A 14,928-nucleotide genomic window follows, 5' to 3' on the forward strand; every position below is an offset into this window, starting at 1 on the left:
GAGATAAAAACATGAAAAAACAAATGCATAATGTGAAACATTCAGGTTTAAGTTTGCTTTGTAAATCCTTAGAGGGTAGTTAATCTGTAGTAAAATCTTGCAGCAGAGAGTGGAACAACCCTATACCTTCCCATTTGGTATTTCCTCTGTTATTTGATATGCAAGCCTAGTTCATAACATAATCATTTAAAACATAAGACTAGGGAGATTTTCTGGATGACTTTACAGACTAAATTTGTTCCCAGCTCTCGTTTGAAAGGCAGAAAAGCAAACTAGGTTGTCAAATGAAAATTAGTTATCAATAAGAAAAGTATTTGCAGAGTATATGCGTAGATTCTCTCTGCTTAATGTAATCAGGCACACTTGGAACGGGAACAGCCACAGAACTGATTTCTGTAGGTTTGAGTGGGAGCCACGGTGTGGGGCTCAGCTCACCTGTGAGTGGCCTGTCTGAAATGGGTGTAGTTTAGTTGCAGTTCATGAGAACAGGAAAATGTTCACTACTAGCACAATTTCCATTATTCTTGTATTTTCAAGATTTTACCAGTTTACCTTGAAAAGGCCTCCTTAGGCATGAAATTGGTTTGCTGAGGAGGTGAATCTATTCTACATATCTGCTTGAAGGTAGAAAATTTTGTTGTGCACCACCAACAAAAGAAAAGATTCATTATGTTACTTCTAGGCATAATTTAAGAGATGCTTAATTACTTGATCTTGCAGATGGAGGAAGAAACCCGAGTTTCTAGTTTTTCAAAAATTGTACTTTGTTAGAAAAATTGTTTCTAAAGAGATGAATCACTTCTTTAGTTCTCTAGGTATTCCATTTCAGTAAAGCTTTGCTATTCTATTTGAACATCTTGTGAAAGAAATCAACTTGCTGATAGGAAAAGTGGTTTTCTATTCTGTATCAGTGAAATAAATGTAACATGACTACATGTTTCACACAAGTAACCAGTGTTCCTCCCTGCAAGTGAGTAAAGAGCAGTTTGCTACCAGTGGCATTTTCACTCACTGGGCTCTCTCAAGAAGGTGAGTGACTCTGTTGGTTGCTCTTGTTGTTAATAGTGGTGTTGTCATGGGTCTGCTGTTTTGCAGCTGAACTGTTGGAAGTGAGCCCTGACACTGTTACCAAAGGCAGCTAAAGCAAGTTAATAGTCAACTTTGGGTCTCATTATCAGTTTTTTCACTCATTCTTAATCAATAAAATTTTAAAAATGTTCTAATGCAGAGTTATATTCATTCACAAGGAATGTGGTGCTCATTGTGGAAGTAATACACAGTTTCTCCTAATTACATTGTTCGTTAAAAATAAAATCTGAAATAGCCATCAAATGCATCTTTTCTATCATATATTACCTATTTATTTGTGGGTTTCTTTGCATGTGAAATATAATTGCTTTGTTTAAATTCCATTGTATACATATCTTTCAGTGAGCTGCACATAGGTTTTTCTTCTTTGTTAATGGTCTATACACAGAATGCAAATGCATTTTAACAGAAAACAAAAGGGAAGATCAAGAAATAATTAAGCAACAAAGGAACAGTCAAACCAAGGCTTTATATCCTGGGCATGTTTCTGTTTTTCCAATGTCAGTAGTTTGATCCTGCTTAGAGCAGTGAAATACCAGAGACTTTTTTGCTTCAGTAGATGAAGAAGCAAACTCTAAGGGCATAAATGGAATTTATCCAGTGGTTTGTGAATGGCATGCATACTGTCTCTGAATAGGTGACATAAGAATCTGCATATCACTGCTTAGTAAGAGCTTTCAGAATTTAGCAGTGTAACTTTCAGATTAGTGAACATTAGTTATTGGAAAGTAATATAATGAAAAAACATTGAGTAGATATAAGCATCTATGGCCACCTCTCCTAAAACTAATTTAAAACTTTCAGTTGAAACAGGCTGGGCAATAACTCATGGTAGTTACAGTCATTTACTGAGGACTTAACTGATCTTTTGAAATGATCTGTCAAAATAATTTAGATTTTTCTACATTGCTGTGCTGTCAGACTCTGTCAGTTTGTTATATGGAAGAGTCCCAGGATGTGCTGTGCAGTCACTTTGCTCCCAGTGCCACAGCCCTCAAGAGTGCTCCTAACCTTGTCCTTTCAGCCAGTGTAAGATCCACCTGGCTGACAGCTGGAACATTTGGAGGAGAAACCTGGAGAGCAAAACAAAGGCTGAAACAGGACTGCTGTCTGAAAAGCCTTTTATTGAAATTACCCATTCTCAGAGCTACTAATTAGTGTGAAAAAAAGATGAATAAAATGAAAACAGGAAGAATTTACGGACAGGAAGAAGAAAGGAAAGTAAGAAAGCTAACAAAAAGCTGTAAACAAAGAGATTTCTTTCTTAGATATCCTTTCATTTTTGACTGTCAAGACGGGTACTATTTGCAGTGTTTTTAGAAGTACGGAGCTGTAAGACAATTTGCTACAGCTGAATTACAAGTAAAAATCATTGACTTTGCGTGAGTGACTGAACTTCCATGGCTGTGCCTTGTCAGCGTGGAGGGCTCTCGGGTGACCGTGTTGTGTCTCTCGCAGTGCTCCGCGGAGTGCGGGGACGGGATCCGCACGCGCTCCGTGGTCTGCATGACCAACCACGTCAGCAGCTTGCCTCTGGAAGGCTGTGGCAACAACAGACCCTCGGAAACAACGCCCTGTAACAATGGGCCCTGCGCTGGGAAAGTGGAGTGGTTTGCTGGGGGCTGGACACAGGTAAGCCAGGCACGAATCTAACATTGCCGTTGCTTTTCTACTGGTGTTTTAAATTTGTATTTTGATGCAATAAAGATGTGTGCCATAAGGTATTTTTTCATCTCTCTCGAGTGTTTTTTGGTATTCTAGAGTATCTAAATACTCTAGATGCCAAATATGTCTATTTGGTATCTAGACGATTTCTCTCTAGAGTATTATTTGGTATTTTTCTCTGAATTTTACTGAGCTGATGTTCAGTACTTCTCAGCATCTGCTGAGATTTTTTACTTTGATGAAAAGAAAAAAAAATGTTCTTCTCTCTATCTTCACTTTTTGCTGTTCACCTACTGACCCAACATATTTATGAAAAGAATTGTGACAGAATTCTGCTGAGCATGTTCAGGTAAACATTAAAGCAATGGATTTGCAATTCTTAAAGTAGAGCCTTTATGATCATGCATAAATGCAGGGAGATACATAACTATACATATGTATGCATATAACATTTCCAAAAGATAAACAAGGCAAAAAGCAATGCCTAAATGCACAAGTTAGCTTTGGTATTGTTGTACTGAAAGCCATTACAATAGGCAAAAGAGCAAATTATGGTTAGTGGCCTCTATACTGATGCCCTTTCCTCAAAGTAAATTCTTCCCACACCTAGTAGCCCTTGTTCCCAATGAATATTTCTTCTGTCAGGTTTAAAGGCATTTCAGAAGCTGTTAACTCATGCCCAGGCATTTGTGTCCCTTTTTGTGGGCTCTGGCATTGCCTGGAGAGCCTTTGGGGCTGCTTGGTGAAGCTCCCCAAGCACTTGGTGGAGCTGTGCTGTTAACTCACTGCACTGCAGATCCCACAGTCCTTCCAGGAGATAAGGATTCAAGTTAAACTGGTGAAGCTGCGGGGGGATTACAGGGCTACTACTATGCTAGTGCTTTCAAGTGCAAGTAATAATAATTGTGTATAAGAATATGTATAACAATAATAACAAATTCAGATGTAAAAAATCTTTATCTGCAGTTCTAATAACAGATGAAATCCAGGCCTTGTTACTCAGACTGCTCCAGACAGTAAATTGGAGCTCTGCACCCATTTTTGCTGTGCTGGAAAGGTGTTCAGTTCAGAGCATCCTGACTATTCTTTTAAGTCACCTTTTTTATTTGCATGGAATTGAATCATTTGATGTACACAATCAAAGTCTTTACTGATCTGAAAGCTGTGTCTGTCAACATCGATTCTACTGGCCAAGTCCTGGCTGGTTTATGTGGTTTTTAATAGCAAAATGAGAGCAGTTGGTAGGGCAGAGCAGGAGGGAGCACTGGGGGCTGGCCTTCCTCTGCCAGAGCTGAGGTGGGGTGTTCAGATGGTGCCTTTAGGAGGAATCATGGAAAGAGATGTAGTGTGTTAAAGAACGTGCAGCTACTGTACTTCCTGTAGAAGTTATTCAGGTGCATTTGTCTTAAGGTTCTTCATTCAGCTCAAGAGTTTTGTGGGAATCTGGTGAAGGGATTGTAAATTCTACCAAAAATACAAAGAAAATCCCCAGTGTTAGGAACATTTCGTTAGTTTAGGCTGGAAAAAGCCTTCTGAAAATCATAGTCCTTTATGCAACCTAGAAACCAATATGTTGCTGTAATCATCTTCTAAAACCTTTTTACAAGTGCCAGAAACAGTATTGTGTGTGTACTTAACCTTTAAATGGGCAGTAGGAATCCAAGTGAGTCAAATTCGCTTTTCAGACCAACACTACATCACATAGATACTTGCAAGCATGAAAATAACACCCTGGCAGATCAAGGCATTTTCTAAAAACAGCACAGAATGTGAGGCTTTGTAAAGCTGCAAACTGTGCTCTAACCTTATAACCCTCCGAAGTTCAGTGCAGCACATAGGACCCTGCTTCAGCAAGAAACAGTAACGCTGCTTGTGGAGAAAGTGAGTTATGCTTCTCTGTTGATTGGGAAAATAAATACCAGTTTCTTTTTGTAGCTACAGGTAAAACTACTCTTGGAGATTTTTCCAGAAGTACACTTAGAGTCATATGTCTTCTTCATGAAGATAATTAGAAATATGTTTTAAGTCCATGGTAGCATGTGATGTGGAGAAATGTTACTTTGTAAATAAGTTGAAAGACATGAGAAGAATAACAGATTTTCCCACTTTTTTTTGTTCCCTGATACAGTGCTCTACTGAATGTGGTAGTGGAACTCAGCAGAGAGAAGTAATTTGTGTTAGGAAAACTGAAGGTAATTTTGATGTTTTGAACCCCTATGAATGTTCATATTTGGAAAAACCTCCCAGCCAGCAATCCTGCTACCTCAAACCATGTGGATCTAAGTGGTTTCATACAGAATGGAGCACAGTAAGTCTGTCATGATTTCCTGTATCTGTACTTGGTTTTGACACATCTTTTTCTGTTTATATTGAAAGAGAACACTATTTGCATACAACCAGCCATCATGAAAATGATTGAACTTTGCACAGGAATGATAATAAAAAGAAAGCATATTCTTTGCCTGGTAGAACATAGAGAATTCAGGAAGTGTCTTGACCAGAAAGAGACATTGTACGGTTGTCTTCGTATCATTGATGTCTTCTTCATGGAATCTTCCTGTTTATAAAGTTGGTTTGGCCCTTACAGTGAGACAGTGTGGTGCACTTAGAAGTTCCTTTCAGATCTCTAGTTTCATTAAAATTAAGGAGCATTTATTAAAGAATGAGGGATGTATCAATTTCTTGGAGTCAGTGTTACCATAATATTTTGCTGTAAACTCTTCACTGTAATACTCAGAACTTCACTGAGAGAAAATGTTGTACAACTTCATGTATCTTCAGTTTCCCCTGGAAGTGGACCAGCTACATTCACCACTGTGTCACAAAACACTTCAGTTTCATCCATCTTTCTATAATTTCCTATATCTGACATAGTTTATTGGTTTTCTACCAAAAAAAACACCAATATTTTTGTCCTAAATGAAAATCAGGAAGTCCATTGTCATCTTAGAATGAGATGACTCCGTATTGAATGCAGTCACCTGGACCCTTTGTTGAGCCGTAGGTCAATTGGCAGTGGCAGCTCTGCAGTGTGGGTGCAGCTCAGAATGGTTTGTGTGAAGTGTGATGAGTCCTGGTTCATTCCAAGTGCTTGAGATCTCCAGAGACCTGAAGTCCTTATGGCTGGATGTGGAAGAATCACAGTGTTCTATACAGGCATGTAACAGGACTAACTCTAGAAAAACCCACCTTCTATTACTGTTGCACGTGGCTGCCCTTTCAAATGTGGGTAAAGGTTCTACTTAAAGATGAAAAAACAGTTTAAAAATATAGTATTGAGACTACTTTGGTTAGGTTTTTTGCAATATATGATTTTATGATCATGATAAGTTGTTTATGCAGTGTTAGGAAAAGAAGTAATTATGCCAAAAAAGTCAGAAAGAAAACATTCTTACTAGTTTTGGGCTATTAAGGTTTTAATTGTAAATGACCCAGGTTTAATTAAGTTTTTGAGCATTAGGTCAAACTGGACAGTGAGCCAAATCTCAAAGACCTCACTCAGGCAAAATCCTTGGCCAACGGGGATTTGTTTCAGTATGGGCAGAAATGTGTAATAATTGGCTTTAAAAGTACAATAACAAGCAAGTACAAAAGTTTCTGGCTTCATAACAGACCCTGAAGGAGCACAGAAGTATTTCTTTTAGAAATTCAAAGAAACTTGTAATGCTTAGTAAATACTTGATACTGCAAGAAGTGAAAAATAGTTGAGTGCTAGAAAAAAAAGGTAATTAAAATTATTCCTGCTTATATATAAACAGCAGAAGGGACAGTGGAGGGTAGGGCAGTCAAGTAATAAAATTCAGTGCAGTTACGTTCTTAAAGCAGGAAATGGGAACACAGTGGAAAGAGTAGATTTGGGAGATACATCTAAATGAGCAGAGAACAACCAGACTAATTAAAGAAGCAGATACTAAGTAAGAAATTCAGAAAGGGAACTCTTCTAGCTTGATTTCGGTTGCACAGCATCCACTATGTTTATTTGTCTTGTTGCTCCTGTGGTCAAAAATGTTTGGGAATCTTGAAGATAATTTTACCTGTATATTAAGGGCTTCCTAGGTAGAAAATAAAAACCAGTAGGGTGAAGTTGATAAAAGGCTGCAGTGATACCTGGGTCTGCCATCAAGGTTCCCATGTTTACTTTCTGTAATTACTCATCTCCTATGGCCTTCATGAACTTCAGCTTAATTGTTTCAGTGTTCCAAGTCCTGTGAAGGAGGATTTCGGGTTCGGGAGGTGCGGTGTCTGTCGGATGACATGGCAGCCAGTTCTCAGTGTGATCCACAGCTCAAACCTGAAGAGAAGGAGCCGTGTAATACACAGGATTGTGTCCCTGAAATAGGTAGGGCAGAGGAAACTTCTGTTTTAACTGTGGAACTCCATCTAGTGGAGAAGTTCTTTTATAGTCTTGCAGAGGCTTAAATAGTATATTTTCTTAATTGAGTTCAGGGTTTTATTTTTACACAAAATACAGCTCTTTTCTGTGATTTAAAAGTAGGTTTCCAATAAAAATGTTTTCCTTGTAATGTGTAAGAAACTAGCTTATTCTTGAAGTTGCTGAGAATGTGAGAGATCTGCTTCTGTGAAAATGGTAAATACAGGGTGTTTTTCTGCAGCCTCCTTGCATTCTCCAAGGTTTCTCTTGGAAGAGTATTTAAAACAAACAAAAAAAAAAGGATCATTATATACTGTATTTGGAAACAGGTTATATATGAACCAACCAAATTAAACTAAGGTATTAAGTGCAATGAAGCAATTTCCTTTTGTATATAGTAAATACGGGGATGCACCTAATTTGCATTGGAATTATTAATTCATCTCATCAGATTTGATTTTTATAGCAATGAGAATGGATAGAAAGAGAAAGATACCAGGATTTAAAGAGAGTTTTAACTCTGAATGGTCTCCAACAACTTTCAGTTGAGAATTATTCAACCTACTTTAAGACAGCAACATTAAAAAGATGGGGAAATGGGGATAGCTACATTTCTTCCATGCTTTAGGTATCTTTATATGAAATAGTAAATAATCTGACTTATTTGCTTAGATAACCTGTTTTAACCTGACAGTGGATGTTTAAATACAGGTCCAAGGGCTTTTACATGGTAAAAGAAAGAGAACTGATTATTTGTTGCTCTAGTACAGTTTTCTTTAGTTTCTTCTCTCTTCCTTTCTCTCCACAGATGAGAACTGCAAGGATAAATACTACAACTGCAACGTGGTGGTCCAGGCGCGGCTCTGTGTGTACACCTACTACAAAACAGCCTGCTGTGCCTCCTGCAGCCGCGTGGCGAACAGACCGCCAGGCTTCCTGGGCCGCAGATAACACAGCCTGCTGCCCGCAGCACAGTGGCGCTGGAGCCTGGGCAGCGCTGCTCTCGCCTGGAGCAGCACTTGGAGCTCTTAGAGATGGGGTTTATATTGCTGAGTGCATCAAGACTTTGGTTGAATCTCACACCCTTTCAGTTACAGTTATTGTGCAGTTATCTCTTTTAAGATGTTTGTTGTAAAATCATGATTTTTTTAAAGCGTTCATTTTTAATGATACTGTTATTTGCACCTGCTCATCAGATACTTATTTAAGGAACATACTGGCCTTAAGATTGTGAAATTAATGAAAACTAAAATCAATTGCGGGCAATTACTGGAGATAATTAACCAGTGTGAATGCAGCTGCTCCATTATTTTCTGAGTGCTTACTTGGTGTTTTGGACTTTGCCTTAAGTTAAGAGGACTAAATCAATGAAACATGCATGAGAAAAATTACTTCCCAAAGAACCAGACCCTTGAAAAGCATTTATCATCAGTTTCCTAGCACTCTAACATATATTTTTAACTACTTCAGTCCATTCATAATAAATCGGAGTCACTGTTAAGGTCTCACAATTGTCCTTTCAAGTGATGTCCTGTCCTTAGGCAGCAAATATATACACACTTGACTGCCAGAAGGTGCCTTTATATTTAATTCATAAACTCATGAAGATACACTTTTATAATTTTGTATGGATTTTAAAATATGTTCCCTACCAGAGTGACACTAGTGTCACTAGTGTCTCTTTAAGTCTTTAACAGCTGCAGCTGTTAGTGAGACAGGTTATCCAGAAAGGTGAAGAGCCTTTCCTGGTGTAAAAAGTGATTGTTTCCATTGGTGAGGTCTCTTTTTTCTGTCGGGGACTTATTTCAGAACTGGGATCTTGCCTAATTCTTCTCTCTGCACTATTGCTTAACAACTGCCAAACCAAAGTACTTTGTTCAGACCTAGTCTGGATATGTCACCAGTTTCTGAAACAACCACCAAAGGAGAGAGGCCTGTGTGCCTTAGAGCAGTCTGTTACTCCTGGTATCAGGCAGCAGTATGAGTCTGGTAGCTGAGTATCTGTACAAAGGGGATCTTAGCTATTGGCATTCTTCAGGTTTTGATCAGTTATTACAACATACTTGTCTTTTTTTGCTCAGTGTTTCATTGCTCAGATCTATTCATACCACTCATTTCCTGTTACTTAAGAATGGCTGCAGACTTAGAGCTGAATTTAAGTGGTGATTTTTCATTTCTGCAATTACTGTACTAAGCCTTGAGACTTGCTAAAGGCAAATAGTGTACTATGCAGTGCAGATGAGGTTTTGCATTATCTGCTTGTTTTCTAGCCTTTATTTGAGAGGTCTTTCAAATGTGTAAATAAGGCTGAGGGGAAAAAAATAAACCCTTCTGCTTATTCAGCTGTTTATTACAGCATATTGCTTGTAAATTAGTGGTGCCCATCTATGCATCTGTTCCTAAAGTGCCTGATGTCCGAGTTGCGAAGCAGCTGGAATAATCTATGTTTGGTCAATCCCAGAGGTGTGGTTAGGGTATCCTGCCACTGATGCAGAGCCATGTTTGAACCTCATTGTATAGCCTTTTCTTCTTGCTGCTTCGGTGGAGAGGAATGCTGGGAGGGGAAGGTGTGAAAGCAGTCACATCAGTTAATGCCACAGCAAGGTGGAATTCCTGTAGTCTAAAAGCTGCCTTGCATTGAGATTAAATTCTGAATGTTTTGATTTGGTCAGTCTTGAAAAATATATTTTGGACATGATGAACTACTACTGTTTGACTGCATGAAATGAAGAAGTGTTTCCCCTAAAATCTGGAGGTACTCTTTGTATGTACAACTATAAATTGTTGTATGTCAGCCAAAAATGTCATTGGCTGTGTCTGTACACTTTGACTTGGACTTTTTCACTGTAAATAATAGACATATTGTTAGAAACAGAAACTCTAATTAGGAAACTTCCAAGTTCATTAATCTTGCACAGTCCTCCTGTTTCCTTGTACTACAAAGATTTATTCACGAAGATAACTTACAGATTTGTTATCATATTATGTTCCTTAGATTCTTGACCAAAGAATGATACAGATAAAGTGCAGTGTAAACAGCTCTGGAATCCAGTACTTCTGAATACAGATTTTCATCTGTGTATCTCGTTGCAGCAAATCTTGACATACATTATATAATTTTTGCTGTTATCTCTTTCATCCCAAGGAAGTGTTTCCTGTCAGCTTGAGGGAAATACCTGTTTCATAACAAGGCTTCCTGGAAACCCCAAGGCAAATGAGATGCAGAGGGAATCTGGTTTGCAGTCACAGAGCAAATTCTTCTTACACATGCTTTGGCTGTGAGACCATCAGTGACTCAGCACACAGATAGATCCCCCTATTTTATAAAATCTGTTATTTTGCTCTGGAATATATGGCCATTAGCTTATTTTACAAAGATGATAATTTTGTAGGCTCTGTTAAGCTGCCACTAATGTAAATAGTGTTTGTGACAGCTATCAAGGAATATATACGTACACATAGAAGTATAACCCTGTATTGCATCTAAAGTATGCAGTTTTGTGAATTGAATGTGGAGAGCTATGGTTATACAAATTGTGCTTTATTTTTAAGTAAAGAGACATTTTTCAGATGTACCTGATTAAACAAACTGGTTTTACCTAATTAAATATCTAATGGTAAGTAAATATTAATGAAAAGAAAAGTACCAGAATGCTGCTGAACCTAATCATTTATCATCTCTTCTCATGTGTCAGCATTATTAAAATAGTTGTTCCTGCAAAATGAACTAATGAGCCCTTTTCATCAGTGCTTTGATATACTAATATTGTCTGCACAAGTGCTGTGCTAAGATTTCACCATCTCACAAAGCATGATTTTGAAATTGTGCCTATAGCAAGTGTTTGTTCTAATAGAGCAGTGCCCCAACATAGGATGATGCCTGCAGGGGATTTGACTTTATTTTCTGTAAGTCAAAGATGGCCTTAATGAATGTAGTAGACATAGAGCAGATGTGAAACCAGTATAAGTAAGAAATTATGTGTATTATCAATTGCAAATATTAATTATGAACACTTCTGATTTTTAATGTTTTCTTTTTCTGACAATTTAACATCAGTCCAAAACATTCAGAATGGTGGAAAAAAATGCTTCCTTGCCTTGAAGATGCCTTATGCAATCCAGGAAGACCAGAGTAAGTTCGATATTTTATTGAAAGAGTCCAGCTGCTTCTGGGGTAAAATCTGATACAACTTCCATATCTTACACACATGCAGTGTGCCAAAATCAGCTTCATCCAGAGCAGGCCCTGCATCTCAGAGCACTTTCCATTTGGAATGGAGGATTCCTGGTGCAGTTGTTATCAGCTTACCAAGGGCTTGTCAGGGTTTACTTGCTGCTGTGCAATGTCATCTTCAAGCATATGTAGGTAGAATTCCTTGTGTACACCAAAAGCACACAAATTTGGGAGACTGAATTCATGGCGTCCTCCCTTCCTCTCCCAGAAGATGGTGTGACAGCGTGAGGGTTGCTCCTGTGGGAATGACCCCGTGGATGTGTCTGACTTGGCCAGCAGTGAGACAGTCAGTGTTTGCTTTGGTGTCTGTGACCTTCAGCCCCCAGGGCTCTGAGCAGGGAAGGGCTGGTTAGGGGGCAGGGCAGTGCTGGGGAGTGCACCTGGGTGTGCTGCAGGACCACCTCAGAATCCCTGCACAGGGAACTGCTGGCTTCCTCATTTCACACGTAAGTGTCCTGCTTTTTCCTGCTTCAGCAAGCTGAGAACTTTGTGTATGAATAAAGCAGCGTTTAATGTCACTGCTAGATCCAGTGTTATGGCAGTGGGGTGCAGCCTTGTATCAGTCACAGAGTCTGCAGTCCTGGGCAGTGCCAGTGCTCATCACTGAGGAGGAAGGAGGGAGGTGCTCAAACAGCCTGTGGCTCGTGCAGGGCTCCTACAGGAGGCTTGGCCTCCTCTCTTTGTAACATGTACCACTGTAAGTAGTGAAATGTGCCTTTCAGGGCTTTGTTTTTCCCCATCCTGACCTGTCTCCCTTTTACACCAATGCTTCTCCTCTCCTTCTTATCTCACTTTCATCCCTTTGTCCTTTGGATGACAAATTTTGCCAGAATTACTGAAAATCCTGTACTGGCCTTTGGTTTATAAGAATCTGTGTTAGAAAGAAGCCGAGCTGTTAAGAGAGCTCTATTTTTGCCAGCCCCTGGATTTTTGTGTCCGTGCATATCCATGCTGGCTAGTTTAAAATGCACAGTAGTAAAGGACATACTGAATTAATTCCTGTGCAGTGAACCTGTGGTTGCACAGCTGCTGAAGTCTGTGGTGGCCCTTTATTCTCTAATGTAACATCTGTTGCACAGAAATAGTTATGGTCCTCACAAAGGAAGAGTTGTGTGTTTACCTGGTTTTCTTGAGACTGGGTGTCTCTGACTTCTTAGGAGCTGTTCTGTGTATTGGGCAGATAATTCATGTGCATGCCTGGAACTGGAACAAAAACCATGAAATTTTGAACATGAAAGTAAACTTCATTTATTTCTAAACTTACAGAATGTTTGTAGGACATTAAATTAGACATTGTTCAGAAAACAGAGTAAAATAATTATTTCTATATCAGAAATGAAAAATCATCCACTAGACATTTTCAGTATATTTTAAAGCAAACTTGTAATCATTATGATATTTCACTGTGGGCAAAATTCAGAACTGGGGGAAAGGGAGAAAATTCCATTTAAGACAATTCATAGCAGACCTAAATTTGGTTCTTTACTTTTCACCTTTTAATAACCAGAAGTTCAGAGGAGCAAGAGTTCCCAGTTTTCTACATCCCCATGTACTGTGATTGGATACAGATAAGTACCAACATACCTGGAGAGGAGGGGAGCTTAATTCTGATGGATCATTGACCTTTCAGCACATCATTGCTGCTGACCTGTTTTTCCACGCTGTGTTTGGTCTCTTGAGGCCAGTGGCCTTGGCAGGGGTTGGGTACACACGAGCTTCTGAAGTCCCATCACAGTCACTCAGGATCTACAGAGAGGATCAGGAAGGACGGCAGACAAAAGAAACCCTAACTTTTTTAATATGTATAAAATTGTCTATTTGACCCTCATAATTGATTTTGGCAGAAGGATATACTTTATTATAACTTATTTTGTTGTTATTTGTAAATACAAGATGTTTATGGGAAATATGTAATTCTGAGCTGTGTCTATGGAACAAGCCACTGCACCAAAATATTTCAAATATTTAGAATAGGCAGATTTTTTATTAAAAGGGACCTAATATGTATTTATTTACATATACCATTCAAATTTTGTCCAGCTTTTTCATTATACTAACCCATCTTTTTAGGGAATTTTATAGCACTGGTATTACATATATATTTTTGTATATATGTCATACTGTAAATCCATAATACAATTTTCTAAACTTTCTGATTAGCCAGTTCCTTGAGTGAATTAAAGGGGGAGAGCATAAACAAATTGCTTTCTGACTCGTTCAGGAATATATATCCGTGGCAATGTACCTGAACCAGAACTGTACAGCATCTTTTTCATATTGTATACATTTTCTCTTTGATGAAAAAATGTTAACTATTTTTGTTTATGACTAATTTATTTTTTATTATTGTGGAAAATAAAGTAACTCAAGATGAATTTATGTGACATGTTGGGGTTTTTTGGTTGATCTGCACTTGAGTTCCCTGAGAATTTCTTCTCCTTTGAGCTCTGTGGCTTCCACGCATGCGCCGTTCGCGCGGAGCGCCGGGGGGCCGCAGTGCGCGCACGGCCGCCAGGGGGCGCCGCGAGAGGGAGCCGTGAGGGGGGCGCCGCCAGGGGGCGCCTTGCCGCCCGCCCGCCGCGCTCTGAGGGGCCGGGGCTGACCGAGGCTGGGCAGGCAGCGTGCTGCCCTCGCTGTGTCTCACGGTGTCCCCGCCGTGTCCTCGCTGTATCTTCACGATGTCCCCTCGTTCGGGAGCGCATCACTGAACGCAGAGCCGGCCCGGGCCGCATTCCGCGGCTCAGGGGCACCGCGTGTGGGGAACCAGCGCCCGTGTCCCTCTCTGACAGCACAGAGGTTTTAAGTGTTTAATATCCGCGGGGGGAAGAGGGGAGTTGCTTGGGTAGTGTTGGTTGGTTTTTTGGTTTGTTTTGGTTTTTAAATAGACCTTGAGGTATTAAGCTATAAAATTACAAAATTATACAGTAATAATGCCTTGCTCTTCCTCTAGCCATTCTTTACTTTTAAAATAAAATTTCAGTGTAAAATTAGGAGGCCTGTAGCAGCTGCAGTACTTCCCTGTGGTGATTTGTCCGAGCCCTCAAGCCTGAGGATCCTGAGGATTCCACATCACCAAATGATGCTGGTTTCAGCGTCCTTGCTTTCTGTGATACCTGCAAGGAGTGGACCTCTAAAGTAAGTACAGAGGCTGTAGGCGAAGTTACAAGAGTTGTGTGCAGTTGTAGTTGTTGAGTGTAAATGCTCATCTTTAATGCCTGTCTCCATACCCTATTTCCATGTTAAGCTTTAATTTGTTGGTTCAGAATACTCTTACACAAAACATTTTACATAGTTACTGCTACCCACAGTCTTAAAAGGAAATTGAAACTATTACAGAGATTTTATTGATGATTGCTCTTAAATGAACCCAAAAGCTTAATTTTGGTTCTCCACTGATGCAAGTTCCAATGAGGAACACAATAAAAAAGGCAGTGCTGGCCTCCTGTCCTGTTTTCTGATGTAGCTAGGCTGACCTGATCATTGATTAAGAATTAGCTGCTGCCTTCAATCTGGTTGGCTTTGGTGGGGATTTTTGAGGTATATAAACAGAGTGAATGCAGTATAACAC

General features: G+C 39.4%; 1 protein-coding gene across 4 annotated transcripts in view; it reads left to right on the forward strand.

Annotated features, from left to right (window-relative positions):
- The window catches only part of THSD4 (thrombospondin type 1 domain containing 4), a 241,152-nt gene extending 227,417 nt beyond the window's left edge, over positions 1 to 13,735 (forward strand). For all 4 annotated transcript variants that reach the window (XM_041418530.1, XM_041418529.1, XM_041418531.1 and 1 more), the window contains 4 exons: positions 2,548 to 2,721; positions 4,883 to 5,062; positions 6,949 to 7,093; positions 7,935 to 13,735. In XM_041418530.1, the coding sequence (XP_041274464.1) occupies positions 2,548 to 2,721; positions 4,883 to 5,062; positions 6,949 to 7,093; positions 7,935 to 8,077 (642 nt within the window). In that variant the 3' untranslated portion in view covers positions 8,078 to 13,735. The remainder of the gene's footprint in view (positions 1 to 2,547; positions 2,722 to 4,882; positions 5,063 to 6,948; positions 7,094 to 7,934) is intronic.
- The last annotated feature ends 1,193 nt before the right edge of the window (positions 13,736 to 14,928 follow it).

The sequence above is a fragment of the Onychostruthus taczanowskii genome, unplaced genomic scaffold (genome assembly GCF_017590055.1).
Source record: "Onychostruthus taczanowskii isolate IOZ18803 unplaced genomic scaffold, ASM1759005v1 scaffold6, whole genome shotgun sequence".
Classification (NCBI taxonomy): domain Eukaryota; kingdom Metazoa; phylum Chordata; class Aves; order Passeriformes; family Passeridae; genus Onychostruthus; species Onychostruthus taczanowskii.